Here is an 18,972-nt window from a genome sequence, read left to right as displayed (position 1 = left end):
TTCACAGTACACTTATCAATTAGTATTTATTAACAATATCTTTTTTCAATCTCAACATCTCTTCTTAAATAACTACAGTACAGTGTATATGGGTTCATTTCACAGCCACAAATATCAAAGATTTACAGCTTTACATACAATATTTACACATATGCACAGGAGGCGTGGTCACAAGGCGTCTGTGTGTCCCTGCGGGGTTAAAGCTCACACATCTGGCTACAGCCTCAAGAGTCATGAGGGAGGGTCACTGACACGTGACGAAATAAAACAGGGCAGGGTTTAAAGGATGTACAGTTATTACAGGGTTAGTGGGTGAAGATGGCACCGAGTGGGCACGTGCAGAAAATCCTCTGCTCAGATACACGGGAAGAAAAAACAAACAAAATATAAAGCAAAAGAAATATGAACATTTTGACATGAGCAACACGGCTGTGCGAAACAACACGTTGAAGATGCAACAGTATGTATAACATATGAAACTGTATGTACACATTTCCATATCAACAGATATGAAATCTGTCAATCCACACGTTCATGTCGAGGATTGAGATGTTTACAAATCATTCTTCCTTCAATAAACAAACATATGTACAACATTCGATACACACATGCAGGAGGTCACAACATGTTCACTCCTCTGACTTCCAATCTTGTTTTTTTCACAATTATGTGCTTCCCTTTTCCAATGCATATGGCAGAGATAGTCGCTATGGCAACATGCATTAAAAGGCCTGTAAATGTTGGGTTTTTTTGTTGTTGTTTTTTTAAATAAAATATGACTGACATTTTTTCAGGTTCTGAAACTTTTCCAATTCGGTACGAACCTCGCAGGCCTCACGCACACGTTTAAACACTGCGAGGAGCACGACTGCAGCAAACATGAATTCATAAACAGTAAAATCAAAACTAATAAATATTTAAATATCACTAAGTCTGTACCGGCTGAAGTCACCGCTTTGCTCAGTTTTTAGGAAGTGGGAAAAAAATGCTGTCTCTGTCTTCAGTAGCTGTCCTATAAATACGATAATGTAAAGGCCAAAACACACCGGCGGCGAACGCCACGCGTCGAAAAGCACGCCCCTATTATTTTCACTGAACAACCCCTCACACTCTGCTCCTGTGGCAGCTCGACTCCTCTCCTCACCATGCATGTATAAAGAAAACTTTGGTCTCGTCTCTTGTCTCATATGTGACAAAGACCTGATGAGGAGAGAAATATCTCGAGCTACAAGACCCACGATCCCGTCATGACAAAGACAGTGGCCAAAAAGATACTTCCTGGCGAGTCACAGCTCTGGAGATCGGCTCTTCAGGTGAGAATTTGAATTTAATTTGCAGCCGTCCACACGTGATTTTAAGCTAACGCAGAGGTGGAGGAAGTTCAGATCTTGCGTTACATGGTCGTCTGTTGCCGAGCTGCAGCACGACGCGTCCATGGTGTGCTAGGGGCGGCACTTCATGTGCGTCACGTCACGCCGTGCCGGTGTGTTTTCAGGTTAAGTCACGTAATAGCAGACCAAGTGCATTTACGGTTGTAGTGGTTTCAGTTCGATGGCGTTGCTGCTCTGCTCCAGCATCACATTATGAAGGCTTCTTTAACAAAACAAAGCCAGTGGGAATGAGATGGAAACTAACTGGCTAACTGGTGAACGTAAACAATGAGGATTAATTGTAAAAATTACAAAACACATTTTAACAAGTTCAAAAATAAACACTAAGTCGATGTCTCGAGCAAGCGACTGACACGCGGATTAGTTTGTCAGTTAATCATGTCTGACCCCAGAGAGGGGCGTGTTAAGGCGTCGTCACCGATTGTTCAAGTTTCTCTCGATGTTCAGGACTAAAGCGTTGTCGTTAATGCTCCAAGTTCAAGGACTGTTCAGCTCTAGCGAGTAGCACCGATAATGGAAGCACTGACACAACGTGCTCCATCACATTTCAGAGTTTTGTGCAATTTCAGCTGAGAACAAGGCCAGCCCTTAAAAAAAGATTTATCCGCAGCACTCAAAAGACGTGTTTCATACAAAAAGTAAGGCTTTGAGATCGGACTGGACGAAAGAGGAGAGTGAACGTCATGCTGGGAAAATGTCACAACTGCAGAGGGAGGATGTTTTATTTATAGTAAGGCCTCAGCTTGGCTGAAGCGTTGACACTTTTGAGTCTTGTAGACTTGGATCAGCAGCATTGTGATTGGACGAGGCAGTGTCTGTACAGTATGATCCGACAGGCCCAGGTAAGTTGGTCCCGCCCAGTGCAAAATGCCTGTCCATCACCTGATTGGTCCGTGGCTCTCTAACAGGTGCTACACCATGTTGGACAGTTCTGTTGAGTCTGTTTCTGAATCAACCTCATTGTCCCTGCAAGAAAATAAAACGTGTCTTCAGTTGGAGTTTTGCTTCAGTGACACAAACACGTGAAAGACTTTTGGAAGCAAAGCCTCACCTCTGTTCCTGCAGCAGTTTGCGGTTGCCTTGCCTCCTCTCCTCATTGATCGGGTACGAGTACAGGATGACCAGGCCGATTATGATGAGAGCTACGGGGGCAGCGGAGACCAGCACTTTCAAGGTTATATCCACTTCCTGTGGTTGAGTGCAGCCTCGACTGATGTAGCCTGCAAAACTATGAAGAAGACACATCGTTATGAAACTGAGATGTGTTCATGTGGAGTCAGTCGTCAAGTGAAGTCAAGGTCTTGATGTGAGGACAACATTCCCACCAGATCACTGATCAAAGGCCACACTCTGCTGCCGAGTCATGTGGCACACACACACACACACACACACACACACACACTACAGCCTTACTGTACTTGACTCAGTGAGAGCTAAAGGAATTTGTTGCTTTGATGTGGGATTTAAGTTCTGGGAGATTTGGCTTAGCCTCATTTAGACTTTTGAGTTGTGTCTCAGTGCATCAGATAAAAACCATGAAACACCAGCAATCAGGGTTTGAATCAGAGTCCTGCAGCGGGTCGGGTATCTGTGGGTTTCCCACTAAAAGCTAAGTAATGGGTAAAATATGAATTCCGTTGTTAGGCGAGGAACATTAATATGCAAAGAGCGCATAAGGCTCGTGTCTGCGCCACAAAGCAACACAACTATATCTCCTGCTAATCTGCAGTGTGATGAACGATGAAGGCCAAGAGGAATAATGCTGCTAACATCACCTCACTGAATACCCGTCCTTGTCCAGCGCCAACTCAAACGCTCATATTATCACCGCCATACAGGCCGTCAAGGTGCCGTGCACCAGCTTAATGTGAGGCACTGGAGCCTGTGAGGGTTTAATCACGGGCGCGGCTGTGACTTAATGACGGGTTACAGGTCGGTTCTTGCACTGAGCTTTACAGGTATGGGCGGGTGCTGATTTTCAAACAGGCTCCTGTGCAGGACTCTGGTTTTAATAACCTATATTATAGCTTGTGTGTGTTTAAGCCAATACTTACTCTAAACTGAGTGTGGAGATGCCGAGGGAGACTCCAGAGGCAAACTTGGTGAAGAAGACGTAGAAGGAGTAGAAGAGAGCTTCATGGCCGGTGGACTCGGGGTTGTGCACTTGGAAATCGTCGACAACATCAGGCAGCATAGACCTGAAGAACACAGACAGTTACGGTCACAGTCAGTTACATACGGTCCATGTGTATTATAAATCAGAATAAAAACATGGTAAAGAGTCAGCAGGAGTTTTACCAGGGCAGCAGGAAGGCTGAAGCCACGCCGACTCCGGCAGCGAAGGAGCAAATGTAGGTGACGATCAGGTTACTCTTTATACACACCACCAGGATCATGAAGGGGACCACAGACTGGAAAGAAGAGAAACACATCAGACCACTGAAGCTGTCACTCATTCACTTCATAAAACAGGTCTCTTAATGGCACCAGAGATGTTTTCCTGAAACTCCTAGAATATCACTTAGCTGCTGTCAGTCTGACAAGAGGTGGTGTTTGGACGTGACTGTGGGCCTTACCAAGCTGCCAGTGAAAACCGCCGTCTTCTTCCCGAAGCGAGTCAGAAACCACTGCCAGAAGGGGATGGCCAGAGTGGCAGAGAGCTGAGGGGGGAAAAACATTCAAAGTCTGGTTAACCAGGTGTTTTTGTTTTGACTCACATGCCGACAAACTCGCCAGTAAATTCCACACAGGGCCCTCTATTACAGGTTCACATGGTTGTGCAGAAGTAGGAAGGGGAAGACCCTCTGTGCCACATCACAGTCAAGAAGTGTGACATTAGAAACATTCTCAAAATGTTTCAGTTTCGAAGTGCGGTGATGCAGAAGCACTTTTGACCTCTCATACCTGCCAAACACAACAGTGGAGACAGAAGACAATATGGCTTCTACGACTCTTCCCAAAACACATTAAAGCTCAATGTGATGCAGAATTCCACAGAGTTTATCCATTGACTCTGCAGGAGGGGGCGCTCAGATCGCTTTGACCTCTGACCCCTCCATGTTTGACTAAGGAAAGATAACAGTGGTGTTTTGCTACGAGTCAAACAGCCTCCCACAGTAACTCCTCACAGTCTCGCTGCTCACTCATGTGTCACATACATTGTTCTGTGGTTTTAAAAATGTTTCATGTGGTTTCTTCACTTCCTCTCCTTCTGCAGATATGATCGTCTGGTTTCATCAGCAGAATGTGTGAGTCTGAACTTCCATCTTCGAAGCCACCAGCCTCTCCTCTACGAGCCTTATCAGCCTCTCCCTCAGTATTCAAACATAATTATCAGTTAATAGGTTTTATCTTCTGAACAGAGCTCATAAAGCACCTTTTACACAACTGACCTAGCACAACACAGCTACTCCTCCGACCTGAAACACTGTCCAGGCCTTAAAATAACTTCATTTGTGGTGGTTTGTTGCAGTTAATGAAATCCTCACTGCTCTCACACGTATCGTTATATCTGACCTTTAAGATTCAAAAATATATTTTAATACCAAGCGACAGCAAACATTGTTTAGAGGAAGAGAGTCACGACACAGATGCTCTAATGTAATTAAAGTTGTTTCAGAACACAGACTGTTAAAAGTGAACGCACAGACCGATATCTGTTCATTCTTCAGCAGCCAAAACCAAACTTCTCTGTCTCATATGTTGTGATGTTGAGCGTCACCACGACACCAAACACAGGTCCTCTGAGGCAACATATCCGCAGAAGTCTGTAGTGAGAGTGCACCAAATAACTGAGCTGATAGCCCAGTATGACAGATCTACCTGACTCCTCACACGTTCATTTACAGCTTGACGAGGGGGGGGGACGACTACTACTGGATGCACTTCAGACATCATGAGGTTCGGACCTGTGCTGGGAGGAAGTTTCAGTAGCTGGACCTCTTTGAGTTTTAGTTACATACCCCTGGTCTCCAGTAAAATGCACATCAGGAGATGGGCATATCTTCCCCACTCTAATGCCTGTTAGTTTGATTTGTTAAACTCATCTCTTTAGTATTAATATCTGAAGTTTCTGAGGTCAGTGTGACATCTCATCAAAGTCCTGCAGGTGAGGATTAGGATCTCTTAGTGCTGCTTACGGAGCGGTTCCTCTAAAAAGGTATTTCACTAAATAAATGTACTGTAACATCCCCTCCCTGCCTCGCCTCTGTAATCCTCTCCATAAAGTAAAGGATCAAAGTGTGTAATCTCTTCAACCTCAGCAGCCAGTTCACTTCTGCTGTGCTGCTACACAAAGTAAATCTATGGATTAATTGGCTTTAATACCAGGATGAGGATCTGAAGTGATTCTTTGATAGGAGAGAGCTTTTTATCCTCTGAGGTCAGGACAGAGGAATGAAAGCAGAATCAAGCGTGGCTCCTGAACTGTCTGTGGGAATGGGATGGCATTCAGGCAGAGCGGTCAGAGTGGACACTCATCAGGAGACACTGCTGTCTAACCGAGGACAGACCAGCTTTGGAACTGAGGACAATTTATGTGTTTGTGCTCCGAGGGAAGCTTTTGTCTGCGCTCTGAAACTGATGGCTCACCTTCTTCATGTGCTGATGGAAATGCGGTCGTTGCTATGGGAACAGTGTGGCTATCTGCCCTAATGTCTGAAAATGCCACCTAAGTGAGTGTATTTGTGTGTGTGTGTGTGTGTGTGTGTACTCACCATGATGACCAGCAGTATATTCTGGAAGTCGTTCCTGAAGCCCAGTGTGGAGCTGCAGAACAGAGCAAAGTTTCCCTCCAGGAGCTGCAAGAAAAACCACAGAGACTCACTCAGTCATGTTCTACTGACTAATGTGTTAATGTGTTAATGTGTTCACACCGGGCGCAAACAGTACAATTTGTGTGAGTGAATTACACGTGAAGTCAATGTTAAGACATGAGGAGACGCAAATGACGCGAAATACACACATTAAGTGAGCAGCGTGATTTTGCGTCATATGCTTATTTACAAGAGTTGAAAAATTTGTACTTCAGCAACCAAGTTGCGCCACAATAGCCAATCAGCATTGAGATCCTCTGGGGGCATATGATGCAGAGGACGCTCCGGCGGAAGTTCATTCATCGATTCAGCGATTTCACGTGCGAACGACACGAGTCAACACAAAATATTCTAGCATTCAAACTTGCGTGAGTAACTCAACGCAAAAAATTTGCAGTGCATTTAATGTGAACACGATATAATACGGGTGGAGGAAAAACGTTACAGCAAAGTATTGCGATCCTTTTGTGTGGCAATATTGTATCGTTACACAGACACCAAGTATCGATTTTTTTTTATTATCTAAATTATTAATATTACAAATACAAATTAAACTTTAGGTAGCCGACTAGATAATATCATCAGATGCTTTTTCAGTTTAAAAGATACATTTTGCTGCAATAAAAAAGACTGAAGTGAGACAGACTAGCTATTTTCTTTTATTCAATAAAACTGTTGACAAAGTTTCCTTCACAGATAAAATTTGCCACTGAAATAAGGTAATTAATTGTACATATCGTATCGCAATTCTCAGCATATCGCAAAATTGCAATAATACAGTGTCATGATAATATCACATTGCACATACCCTAACTAAGCTCATAGAAAAATGTATGTATGTGTGTGTGTCTCCATACGTACCATGAAACCCAGCGAGGTAAAGAGGAAGACCGTGACCAGTTTGGCGTACGGTCCATGTCCCATCACCAGCTTGATGCCCTGGAAGAAGCCCATTGGCTCCGACCTGGGACGACTCGACTCTGGACAGAGGAAAAAAACAGGAAAGAATTACATCAACTTGAAAACATTTTCCGACCATGATCTTAACAGTTCATCTTTGACAAGAAGAGGCCAGTCCTCTACTGGATTTCTATTTATGCCGTCGCTGATCACGACGCTTTCCATTTACAGATTTGTCTCAGTGTTTAAAGGTGAACTGCAGCAGGTCGTCGGTAGCGTAGTGGATAGTGCCGGCGCCCCATGTACAGAGGCGATGCCTTGCTGCAGCGGTCGCAGGTTCAACTCCGGCTTGCAACCCTTTGCTGCATGTCAACCCCCACTCTCTCTCTCACCCCATTTCAATCTGTCCTGTCCATTAAAGGCAAAAAGCCCAAAAAAATAATCTTTAAAAAAAAAAAAAAAAAAAAAGGTGAACTGCAGGATTGTTGGTTACTGTCTAAAAAATGCTCCCCAACCCAACCAGCCTGCTGCTGTTAAACGTCATCACGAAGGGCAAGCTGTCAGAGTTAAAGACAAATCCCTGCCACGCTGGGCTGACGGCCCAAACCAAGCCAAACCAAGCCAGGTCAACACATGACAGCCTGTGTGCTCTCACACAGCGTGTCAGGCCACAGTCACACCACAGTAAACTGCGACAATAGTCAGCTTCATTGGACTAGAGTGGATGACTGCTCTGTCTCATTAGAGACCTCTGTTCATCCAATCAGGAGGCTGCACCGAGCAACTAGTGATTTGTTTGTCATAGTTTAATGGTGAGAAAGTTTCAACAGTTGTTATTCAAACCCAAAACTCAACTGGCTTGTTATGTGTAGTGCGACATAAACAACAACAGTTTCTCTCCTCATTTTGGCTTCGTGTCAAACTCAAATTAAGGCTGTTAAACGAGTAGATAACAGCATCTCAGTTAAAATGATGGAGCCAGTTTGATGTCTTACCTTTAAGCTCTTTCACACCGAAGAAAAGAACGATGGCACACAGGACATACATGATGCAGATGACACCTGAAGCTATCATGTAGGCTGCTTTCTGTGAGGAAGGAACCAGACGACAGTTAGCAAAGTTAGCACACCTCCATTTAGTCCCATATTAGACATTAGCCTTCCTCATCAGTTCTTGCTGTTTGCACAGTGAGCTCATTATTAGCCTGGACTCTCTATCAGCTTCGTTTGTTTACCGTGTGTTCCAGGGAAATGACATGCACTGAGTCATTAAGTCCAGCAGACAGAGAGGAGTTGCTCAGGTCTGCCATGATATCACCAGGTCCTGGGAGGCAGGGAGCGTTGGCCATGCCCACGATCTGCCCCTGGATAGCTGTACCAAGAACAGTGCCCAGAACCTCCACCGTCATCCCTGATCAGAGGAAACATTTAGTCAGTGAGGAGTTTACACAGCAGACTTGTCTTATAGAGAGTCATTTGAGTGTGATACTCACTGTAGGCTGTGGCTGAGTCTCTTTCCTTCTGCTCCGAGCTGATGAACATGGTGAGGGCGGAGTACGGCACATGGAAGCACTGATTTGCAAAGAAAAAGAAACAGGATGAGAAAAATGGACACAGAGGATTGACACAACTCTCAGAGTCTTTGCAAAATAAGGAAATACGTGTATTTCCTAAATAACTGTTCCTTTACGTGAATAACTTTAGCTTATTGTGCAATCAGAGGATTTCTTCACAAAATTTTACGGATATTTATGTATTTTGGAAAATTTGCTTCACACTGCAAAGTTCAAATCAGTTTGGAAATTAAAAATAACCATGTTATTTCACATTGACCCCACAATAACCTTTTATTTCCCAATAAGGGGCTGAGTGTGAATCCTATTGGGAAATCAAACTCGTATTGCACATATGAGACAACAGAGTGGTCCCTGGGAGTGTCTGTGGAGGCGAGACTGTGGCACTCACTGTTTGCAGGGTCTGGAAGATGCAATAGAAGAAGAGGTACCAGATGACTTTGCCGTTGTCGAAGGGAGGCACGTACCAGATGAGGAAATAGGAAAGCACAGCCAGAGGGGTTGAGAGCAGGATCCTTCATGTGGACAAAGGATTGGAGGAGAGCAGAGACGACAACAACAACATCAGTGGACGAAACGTGATCTTACTCGAGTGTGAAACACGCTCACTCTGTAAACAATTATCAGCCTTTATGAGGAGAGGGGACACTCGTTACATAACTAACTGTGGCCAATTAAGCGTGACTCTCATTCAGTTTGTGCCAGCTTCCCTCAGCTCAGCTCTGTTTGGTGTTTCATGCTGATTATCAGTGTTCACATGCACGGTGCAGGTGGAGCTGGTTATGTGATGGTGTGACAGTGATGCTGAACAAAACTCAGCTTGCATGTGTTTCTTCATGTACAAATGCCAGGAGACCCTCTGGTACGTGATCTTATGAGGCAACATGTTTGTGAAAACTGCTGCGGATAAGATCATATCAATTTGGTTTTGTAAACACATCCGAGCCATCTTTCACTCCTCCTCCTAACATCCCGTAAATGCCCACTATGAGGTCATGATGAGAGGGAAAAGCTGCAGGAGTAGAATTCCTTTAGTCACTTCCTTCCCCCTGTTTGTGTCTTCCTATGGTCAGATCCACACTCTCCAATCAGATGCGAGATGAGTGAGATCAGCCACACCTCTGGAAATAGGAGTCTGGCTTGTAGAACAGGAAGCAGCAGCCCGGCCATCCTGCTTGTGAGTCTAGTTTCTATGGGAGTCATTTTTAAAAACAGGTGATTCATCCTCAGACAGGAAATGAAGTCACAAAGGCATCGCTACAGACTCCAAGGAACGGCGTGTCACTGTGATGATACAGAAAAACTGACGCAATTTCTTGCCATGTCTCCAGCTAATATCCAATCAATGTGCTCCATTCACAGCCAAACTTTGATGATCAATATGTGTTTTAAAGAGAGAGTAAAGTCAGGAGCATTCAGCTGACTCTCGTGTGCATGGGATGTGATTGTGAACTGTGCACTCGTGCAAAGTCGCTGAGGGAGCGTGCAGGAGTGGTCTGCAAGTTACAGCAGATATTTTATCTGGAGATGACAGAGTACTTAGGAATGCTTTTCTCAAAGCATGTTTCCTCCGTGCCAAACGACACAACACCCACCAGATTAGGCATGGTACATGATTTAACTCAAGTGTGTCTATCAGAGAGAATGGAAGCAAAAGCATAAAGACTGAATCTCCTTTCTCCCTATGTGGTGCCCTAAAACATTCTCCAGAGCTGAGCCAAGACGTGCACTGTGCTTGCAGAAGTGCAGTGACACAGTGCACCATATAAGTCCTGGAATCAGATTTAAACCTCCTCTGAAATAGCTGTGCTGAGTACAGAGGGTGATTTCAGCTCTCCAAGTTAATTTAGCAGGTGACAGCTTTTAGTCTGGTGCGTATTAACTGGGGAAACCTTTTTATGGGCTGACAGCAAAATCCAAATTCATTCTTTTGGCAGCCATCACTGGGCTGGGTGGATAACCAGCTGGAGTGAAGCAGGCTGATTTTCTGTTCATGCTTCACGCTCTGACTCCAACTAAGAAAATCAAAATATATCATGTTTAATGTGAAATTTATGCAATGAAAAGCTCGTCGTAACCTCCAGTAAGAAACACAGTCAGTATGTGTTGAAGGAGTGACATAAACTCTGGACACCTAACAGCCAGCGTCCAAATACATTAATTGAAATGGATGTTTAGGGAACAGCAGGAAACCTGCAGTCTGTCACTGTGAGTCCAGCCGCTCTGCAGCGACAATGCGTCTTATTCTATCACCGCTCCACGACTTGAACTCTAGTAAACTCCTGGATTCCTCAGCCACTCTTCAAAAAATCCTACTAGAGCCATTCATAGCTGAAAGTTGAGTCCTCATTGGCTCCTATGTGTGGTGTGTTGTGGGCTGGACCAATGAGAGGCCAGTCTGACTCGTCTCCCCTCCCCCACTCCTACGCACAGGGCTTTTAAGGCTGGAGCTGTTCAGGCTGTTCTCAGGCACCGCACCCTTCCTCCTCACATCTTTATGGCTGAGCTGACTGTGATGTGACTGAACGTGCCGATCATTCCTCCATCCTTTCTTTCTCCTGCATCACCCACACCCACCCCACCCCCACCCCGTCCACGCCCCGTCTCTGACAATACCACCGTGTGCATCTCGCTTTGCACAGGCAGCATCAAGCATGACCCACTTATGAGATTCAAACATCAGCATCTTGATGTTGTCTGCACATCACAATAATAATCTTACTCCTCGTGTGCATATTAATTCAGTTCAGCTCAACAGATGTGTATGTGCATCAACATCAAGTCTAACCAAAGCAAAGCTATGTTTTTTAGTCACATTTCCAAAGTCTGCATGAATTGAGATGTGTTTTGGATTATAGAGGCCATTTGAATGAAAAACTACGTTCCATAACTGCAAACATGTCCATGTTTAAACAGAATGTTCACAGTGATGACTGCAGTATTTGGACATTCATAACTTTCACCAGTAACTGTTGCAAAAGCTGTCGTTCATTATTTTTGTCTGACGGTGAATTCCTTTCCAGCAGCACAGTAGTTTTCAGAGGGTTACATTTGGTTAGAAAACCTCTGTCACAACTCTTTTTGCAGAAGATGTGTAACTGCCGCCGCTCGATTCCATTTCACAAAGGAGGAACATTTCTGACACTTCTCAGAAAGTGCCAACCGACAGCTCGACAGGACGCTCACTTTCTAAATTAATCATGCAGGTGTTCTCCATGTTCGCACACCTGAGGGAACGTTAGCACAGGAGACCTTCATCTCCCAGTTGTGCCCCTTCTTCCACCAGGTGCAAACATTTCATTACCAACCAGGGAGATTATGTTTTTAATCAAGCAGGCGAGGGAGTAAATATGCATCAGCGCTGCATCTCCCTGTGGCGCTCATTATAAAGCTGCAGACACCCTCCGACATTTACCTCACCTCGTGTCGCCTTTTAGTCTGATCGCACTGTGGGCGTACTGCATGCTCCGAAACATAGAAGGGACAGTAGCTCTAAAATATCTTGTGTTGACAGGAGACTGGCTGACACTTCTGTAACCGACAGAGCCCGCTGACACCCCCATACCGCACTTCTCTTATGTAACACTTAGAATTCAACCCTTCTGACATGGGTCAAGAGTTCCTGCAGTTTTTGACAATGCAGAGACCACAGTCGTACAATCCTCATGAACAGACTAATAACTCCAGTGAGAGAAACTCTCGTAGGCAGCTCAGAGAGAGAGAGGTGGAGGTGTGGGGGAGGAGATGTAGCAGCTGAACAGAAAAGGGTCAGCAACCTCTCTGTGAGAAAGCCCTGAAGCACCACAGACCTCCCACTCCTTCAGGCTGGCCGCCACACACAGGCAGAGAGGACGCAGGGTGACGTTTTAACTTTAATTTGCTCTTCACACGGGGACTTCACAGACAGAGGCCAAAGTGATTTAACCTGACAGAAACAACCAAATACTTGGCGTCTTCTTTTATGTCTAATTTCAAAAATCTCAAGGGTCAGTCTGTACAAATGAGAGTGTTATCAAAATGAAAATTAGCTCTCGATTAAAATACACAGAGATCTGAACTGTCTCAGTTTTCTGGGGGAATTCTTTGTGTGCTTGCTTTAAGAAGCCGACTCTTTAGCAGGCAGGAGTTATATTTGTCAATGACATGCCAGAGGCCATGCTGTGGGAAATGTGCGCCTGCAAGAACTCTATATTTGCTTAGTAAAAAAACAACAACAAAGACGTAGTGCCTTTGTGTTTAGGCTTCTTCAGTAGTCCAGCCTCGAGCAGTACATTATCTTATAGGCTGTGTGTGCAGCAGCAGTTGTGTGTGAGCGCGAGGACAGAGAAGAGAGGGGAGGAGATGAGGCTTGACTTGACACGGTTGCATGTGAGGGCAATGCGGAAGTGGCAGCAGTTATTTCATCAGCATGACCTGTAATTACCCCTCCTGGGAGATGACCTCACAAAGCCCCGCCCCCAAACACTGACACATGTAACGTGCCTGTTTGGAAAACTTCCACTCGCAGCTCTGACTCACCACAACCCCCCGTCAGGCATTTCCAGCAGGAAGTACGTGATAAGTGCTTTAGTGACACATAACTAGGCTTCATCAATAACACGGTGAAGGAGATGTACGACAGAGACTCAGAGCTGATGCTAATGATCTACTAAAGAGCTCTACGATATAGATGAAGCTGCCACGTCCAACAGTGTCAGACTGTAGCTGGGACTCACCAAGGCAGCATGCGTCCAAAACGCGTCCACGGGCTCCGGGAGACCAGGAAGCCCACGGTGGGGTCAGTTATGGCGTCCCATGCACGACCCACGAACAAGATAATGGAGGCATAGAAGGGATCCAGCTGCCAAAGGAGAAGACAAAGATTAGTGTGATATTAAAAGTACAAACAGTTGCAAATTCAACTTTTTGCGGCCATAAAATATTACTCCAGGCACTGAGCGTGTACACCAGCACACCATCCACACTAGACTGACACCACGTCATGAGGAAGCTGACTGAGCACACACAGCCTGTGTTTGAGGAGTTTAACCAATAAGCTGTCTCAGGGAGCAGTAACTCAACAACATGACATTAAACTTGGCGCGACAGTGAGTAGTGTTTAGTTGGCAGTTTCCTTAGTCAAGAGACAGCACTTAGACAGAGTCAAGTCAAACAGTAAAGCTGCCACTTGGCTGCTCAGCCCGTCTGCTGCTCATTGTACAGACGAGCCTGACTGGAGGCCAGGCAGTGGGATGAATGCTCCACTCCTGACTGTACAATCTGCACCATGCTGTGTCACCCAATAGACTCTTAATCAACAACTCTGGTAGCTGGACAAAGCTAAACCCTGGGAAGCGGCTGACTTACACGCTATTTTGGCCTCAACCATCAGATTAATGTCGGAGCCCATTAAAGCGAGCCCCTCCTCACCGCGCTCCCGTCACTCCCCTGCCCGGCATTTTTCAGAACAAGCCCCTGTGATCCTTTTGATACAGCCGAGCCACATCATGGAGTCAATAATGGAAACTTTTTCCACCTCTTCATTTTTCCAGGATAATCGCCTCCTTTGTTGGTGAGCTTTGGGCGGTCACAATGTCCTGTATGTGCCCCTGTGAGAGAGGTGAGCTGAGGGCACATACAGGATCACGTACAACTCTGTAAATGCCACCACACATTGAGCTGCAGTGGCTCAGGAGGTCCGCTAATCTGAAGATCGGTGGTTCGATCCTCGGCTCCTCCTCCAGTCTGCAAATTATACTTGGGTGAGATATGTACCCTAAATTAAGTGTGTGAGTGTGTGTGATTATTTAAAACTGAGTAGCACCTTGTACCTTATCATTCACCAGTGAATGAATGTGTGTGAATGGGTTAAGTAAGTGGTTGCAAGACTCCTACAGTGGCAGTATAGAAAGGACAGTACAGCATGCACAGTATGTTCCTGTTCCCAGTGAGGTGGGCCTTTAAGGGCGGCAGGGAGCTATATTAAGGCCTGTGTCATGAGAGTTTGACAGCTGAGGTCGTGGAGTTTTGTAATAATCTCAACCAACTCACCTGAGCTACGTCCAGCAGATAGATCTGCAGGAAAAATCCCAGGGCACACCCCGTGATCTGGTAGGGCGCCCCGCCGATGGCATAGCATATCTTGCTGCAGACTGACAACCTGTTACTGCGATCATGCTGAGGAAAAAGAACAAGGAAAGAGCAGAAAAATCACAGTTAATAAAGCTAAATTAGCATCTGTATCAGCCATAAAACTGGAGCGGGGTTTTAAGTAGTTTTACACAAGTGCAGACAAACAGCAGACATGACATCTGTCTGTCTACGAACAAGATAAAGCCAAACAAATACCTGACTTTAGGCATATTACTCATTCAGCCTGCTCTGAAGAAAGTGTCCTAAAGGCTCAGTATTTGCAGCTGCCCACAAACCTTTTCAGGCTTTGGCAGGGCCAAGCCCTCGTAATTATAGGAGGGGTCAATTCTGCAGAGTTGACTTGCAGCAGCTTAATCCTAACAGGGTGACAGCAGCACAGCAGTTACACCCCTGAGTTCCTGAATAGGTAACTTTCTCAATTCCTGTCTGAACAATTTAATCTTCTGTGTCGCTAATTTCTTATAAGTCCGATTAAGACAATCACAACTTTTTTGCAGAGCCTCTGAAGGAATGTGGCCTAAATTCTTAATCACCAGAGAGTCTGCGAGTGGCGAGTTCAGCTGGCTGAATGCGAAGCATCGTGTAGCGTGTTTGGCAGGAGTCAAGGACAGCCACTGGGAAACAAGAAACCCTTGGTGTTCCAACAAGTGGTCATTCTTCTCCATTTTCTCCACTGTAGATGTAATAATTTCCCCAGCAGACAGAGTCTAAACAACTCCTGTAATAGCGACACAAATCTCTGCAGATACGTGCCAGGGCATGACAACACCATGGTGTCACACACACTCAGAAAGCCAGGGTGACAGCACCTTGGCAGCAGCCTGAGCTGGATAAGTACACAACAGGTTTCCTGCCAGTTTGACCAGTGCCCTGATCACTCATGCCCACAGCGGGATGAAAACACACCCTCCTTTCTGACCAATGAGGTTGTGAGTGTGATCAGTGTTGTTTTCAGCCAGTCAAAGGAAAGGTCTGGGACAAACAATCAAACCTGTATCAAGAGGAAACGACCTTGAACTCCAGGCAAGTTTCACTGATCTGGACAAGAGGAAAACAGACATCGTCTCAGATCAGACCACAACACAAAACATCACCATGGTTGTGATTAAATGTCCCAGCCTGTGTTGATACACCCAACCTGGCCTTTGTTTAGGTGACAAAAAAACTCTGTGGCTGAAATCAGAAACAGACAGTTATTCAGTAGTAGTAGTAACCAAACACAACAGCTGGCATGTCATCAGCTCGACTACCTGGTGATTCATGTCACGTCTCCACAGTCGTGTAGATGGAAGTTATGAGGATCAAAACTGACGCTGGCATGTGATGTATCTGTCTATGACCAAGATAAATTTTGCAATCCAACTCTATTTCACAATATATAATGCCCAGACACCTGTTCTACCAGAATACAAGTATGCAAATGACACACATTTTGTCCCTCCCAGTGTTAACATGACATCGTGGTGAGTAAACCCACAGCATCATGTATTTATAATAGGAATGTATTACTGTCATTCTCCTCACATGGCTGTGAAGCAATCCACTTAAAACACTCCTCTCTGCATCCTGATCACTGACAGTAAAGAGGAATGTGTCTCCTGATGTCTATGACTCACACAGTTTCTGTATATACAGCTTATTTGCTTTTTAGATTTCATTTCATTACAGAAACAAATCCAGTCAGTGTTAAAGGGAAAATAAAGTCAGAGAAATATAAAATACATAAGCAACCAGTACATCTGCAGCATAAAAACAACAGAGAAAATGGTGAACATGTGGGCTAACTTATCTCTGTGTACACTGACACACTTTCACCCACAGAAATACCTGCATATGTACACATACTATTCATACACCTGTGCGCATATCTGTATGTACCTGCATACACTTACTACTATATACACGCATGCACCAGTGCGCCTGTCTACTCCTGCACACATGCATCAACATGCGAATGGATCTGTCTATATCTTTGCATTCGTATTAAAGCTCTCACTGTGCGTGTGCGTGTGCCACCCAAGTTAGTTACAAGGAAACACACGGAGTGTCTAATCTCTACTGTAAACCTTCCCTCCTACTACTACTACCTTAGAGGCTCCTGTGTAATCAGTGCTACCAGTAATGATATGTTATCAGAGGTGAGGTCAAAGACACATCATCAAACAGGTGGGGCTTTTTTTTTTTTTTAACAAGGTAGCAATGCTGTTTTAATTACAGATGTTAATAAGCTCTACATGGTTTATGTAGGAGCAGACTGAGACGTTCAGGGCCCTGATTGTGGATGGGTTTTTAGGGAAATGATCCCCCGCGCGCTCCGTCTGTCTGACACGTCGCTTTGGAGGGTGCTGCCTGTTGCATTCACAACCATCGGAAATATGCATATTAACACCGAAATGTACTCGGAATACAACATTTTGATATTCTATTACGATATTTTTAAAGTTATTTGACAACCGGTGAGACTTTTGAAGTGCGAATAGATCAAATAAATAACTAAAACAGTGAAAATATATTTTTCATAACAACCAGTCACTCTGTGAATCAGTGAATCAACACGCTGGTGCAAATGTTCTCCTTCTTTAACTACTACTATGCAAAGAATTGTGTCACATTCTTCCTGAAGCAGGAGGACACACACTGATCTTATTTCAACTCCATTTTTTCTCGACTTTAAAGTGTGTGTTAACCCCACAGAGACCTGAGTCCTTTCTCTCAGATATTAGGGTGTCCAGAGGAGCCCCTGAAAGCAGCACCACAACACCCCACTGAATGCCACATAAACGAATCTGACGTTGATTTAATTAAATTAAATTCAATTAAACTTTTATTGTTATAAGTCGACAAGAGCGACACATTTTCAATGTGACTTCAATTTATCATTTAATCAATTTTAATTAATCAATCAGACCGTTATCCTGATTAGAAATTCCAGTATAAATGGCTAGTTTTTGAAGCTAACTTTAAGCTAACGTACGTTACGTCGATAAAAACATTTAAAAGCAGCCGTTAGCAGAGGAGAGAGTAGGTTAACATTTTAAAGGTTTATATTTAGCTCTCTGTGGCTGCTGTGATAATGAGTTCACCTCTCTTATTACAGCCTACACACTAAAATTATGTTTAATTAGCTGCCAAGCTAACGTTAATACAATTTAACCGTCCAACGGTTACAGTTTATGATTTAACGGATTTTAAACGGTCTCGTGACGCTCAATGGAGGGTGAAGGCGCTTGGTGGCGGTTAAAGGCTGACTGAAATGAGTGAATTTCGTTTAGGTTTTTGATTCTTATTGATCATTTAATTCATTTAACAAATGAAAGAGACATATTTGGGTGGAGTGGAGTGTAGAGAGGTTTCACTGAGCGCCGTCCGAGCTAACTTAACGTAATGACTCACACTGTGGAAATGTCACTTTCCCGGTGAGCTCCATTCATTCAAATCCTCAACACACACTCCGGTTAAAGGCAGCCTCTCCCTCTCTCTCGTCCTCAGCTCCATGTTGAGATGATTTACACAATAAACCGCTGAATTTGTTTTCTTTTTAATCTAATAAAATGATCTTACCTTCCTCGCGAGCTTGATTCCATCCGGGCTGACAGGTTTATTCAATAAGCTGGCGTTAGAGTACTGTTCACCTCCTTCTCCTTTGGCCATATCAGAGCAGCCGCTGCTTCTATTGGATCAAAACTGAGTAAATAAAAAATGTAGAAATATCAAACACAGATGAGGTCTGAGGAAACGCGTCCAAATGAATCGTCGTGGCACTACAATGACGCGAACACTGTGGAGATGTGGAGGCACACAGGGTGGATGTAGTAATACTTGGAGCTCCCCGCCCCCTCCAACGTGCCTGTTCACCCCATGTTTGACCCCGCCCCTCGGAGGGCGGGTCACAGGCAGGAGGAGCTGCTGCTGCTGCTGCTGCTGCTGCTGCTCCTTATCATGGATGTATGGATGGTGTCCTCCTGCACAGCATCAAGCTGCAGCCGCCGCAGGCACAGATAACACATCCAGCTCACACTGAAAACACGTCAGAGAAAATTTGAGCTTCATCAAAGTTTGTTTGAGGCTCAGAGAGCAGCCTGTATCACCCTCTGCAGTGAATGTCACATGCTGCATAATATCTACAAACAAACATACTGTTCCAATATCCATATAATGTGTA

At 44.7% G+C, this 18,972-nt stretch overlaps 1 protein-coding gene across 1 annotated transcript; it reads right to left on the bottom strand.

Moving 5' to 3' along the window:
- Window positions 1–18,630, bottom strand: mfsd2ab (major facilitator superfamily domain containing 2ab). The gene is made up of 14 exons (XM_049602048.1): window positions 18,372–18,630; window positions 14,709–14,834; window positions 13,394–13,518; window positions 9,070–9,193; window positions 8,598–8,676; window positions 8,340–8,515; window positions 8,101–8,191; window positions 7,067–7,185; window positions 6,107–6,190; window positions 3,968–4,051; window positions 3,690–3,802; window positions 3,446–3,589; window positions 2,443–2,619; window positions 1–2,357 (listed from the first exon to the last, which is right to left on the bottom strand). The coding sequence occupies exons 1-14, from the start codon at window positions 18,459–18,461 to the stop codon at window positions 2,303–2,305; spliced, it is 1,587 nt and encodes a 528-aa protein (XP_049458005.1). The 5' UTR covers window positions 18,462–18,630; the 3' UTR covers window positions 1–2,302.
- Between the last annotated feature and the right edge of the window lie 342 nt (window positions 18,631–18,972).

This window comes from Epinephelus fuscoguttatus, linkage group LG17 (assembly GCF_011397635.1).
Source record: "Epinephelus fuscoguttatus linkage group LG17, E.fuscoguttatus.final_Chr_v1".
Classification (NCBI taxonomy): Eukaryota; Metazoa; Chordata; class Actinopteri; order Perciformes; family Serranidae; genus Epinephelus; species Epinephelus fuscoguttatus.
Note: the sequence above shows the minus strand (reverse complement) of the source record. Positions and strands in the feature narration are given on the sequence as shown.

Excerpts from the sequence above, each read along its gene's own strand:
- mfsd2ab (XM_049602048.1), bottom strand. The coding sequence starts at position 18,461 with ATGGCCAAAGGAGAAGGAGGTGAACAGTACTCTAACGCCAGCTTATTG. Across the intron at positions 8,192-8,339 it reads TCATTTCCCTGGAACACACG|AAAGCAGCCTACATGATAGC; the intron begins GTAAACAAACGA and ends CCTTCCTCACAG. Across the intron at positions 3,590-3,689 it reads TCAGCCTTCCTGCTGCCCTG|GTCTATGCTGCCTGATGTTG; the intron begins GTAAAACTCCTG and ends TGTGTTCTTCAG.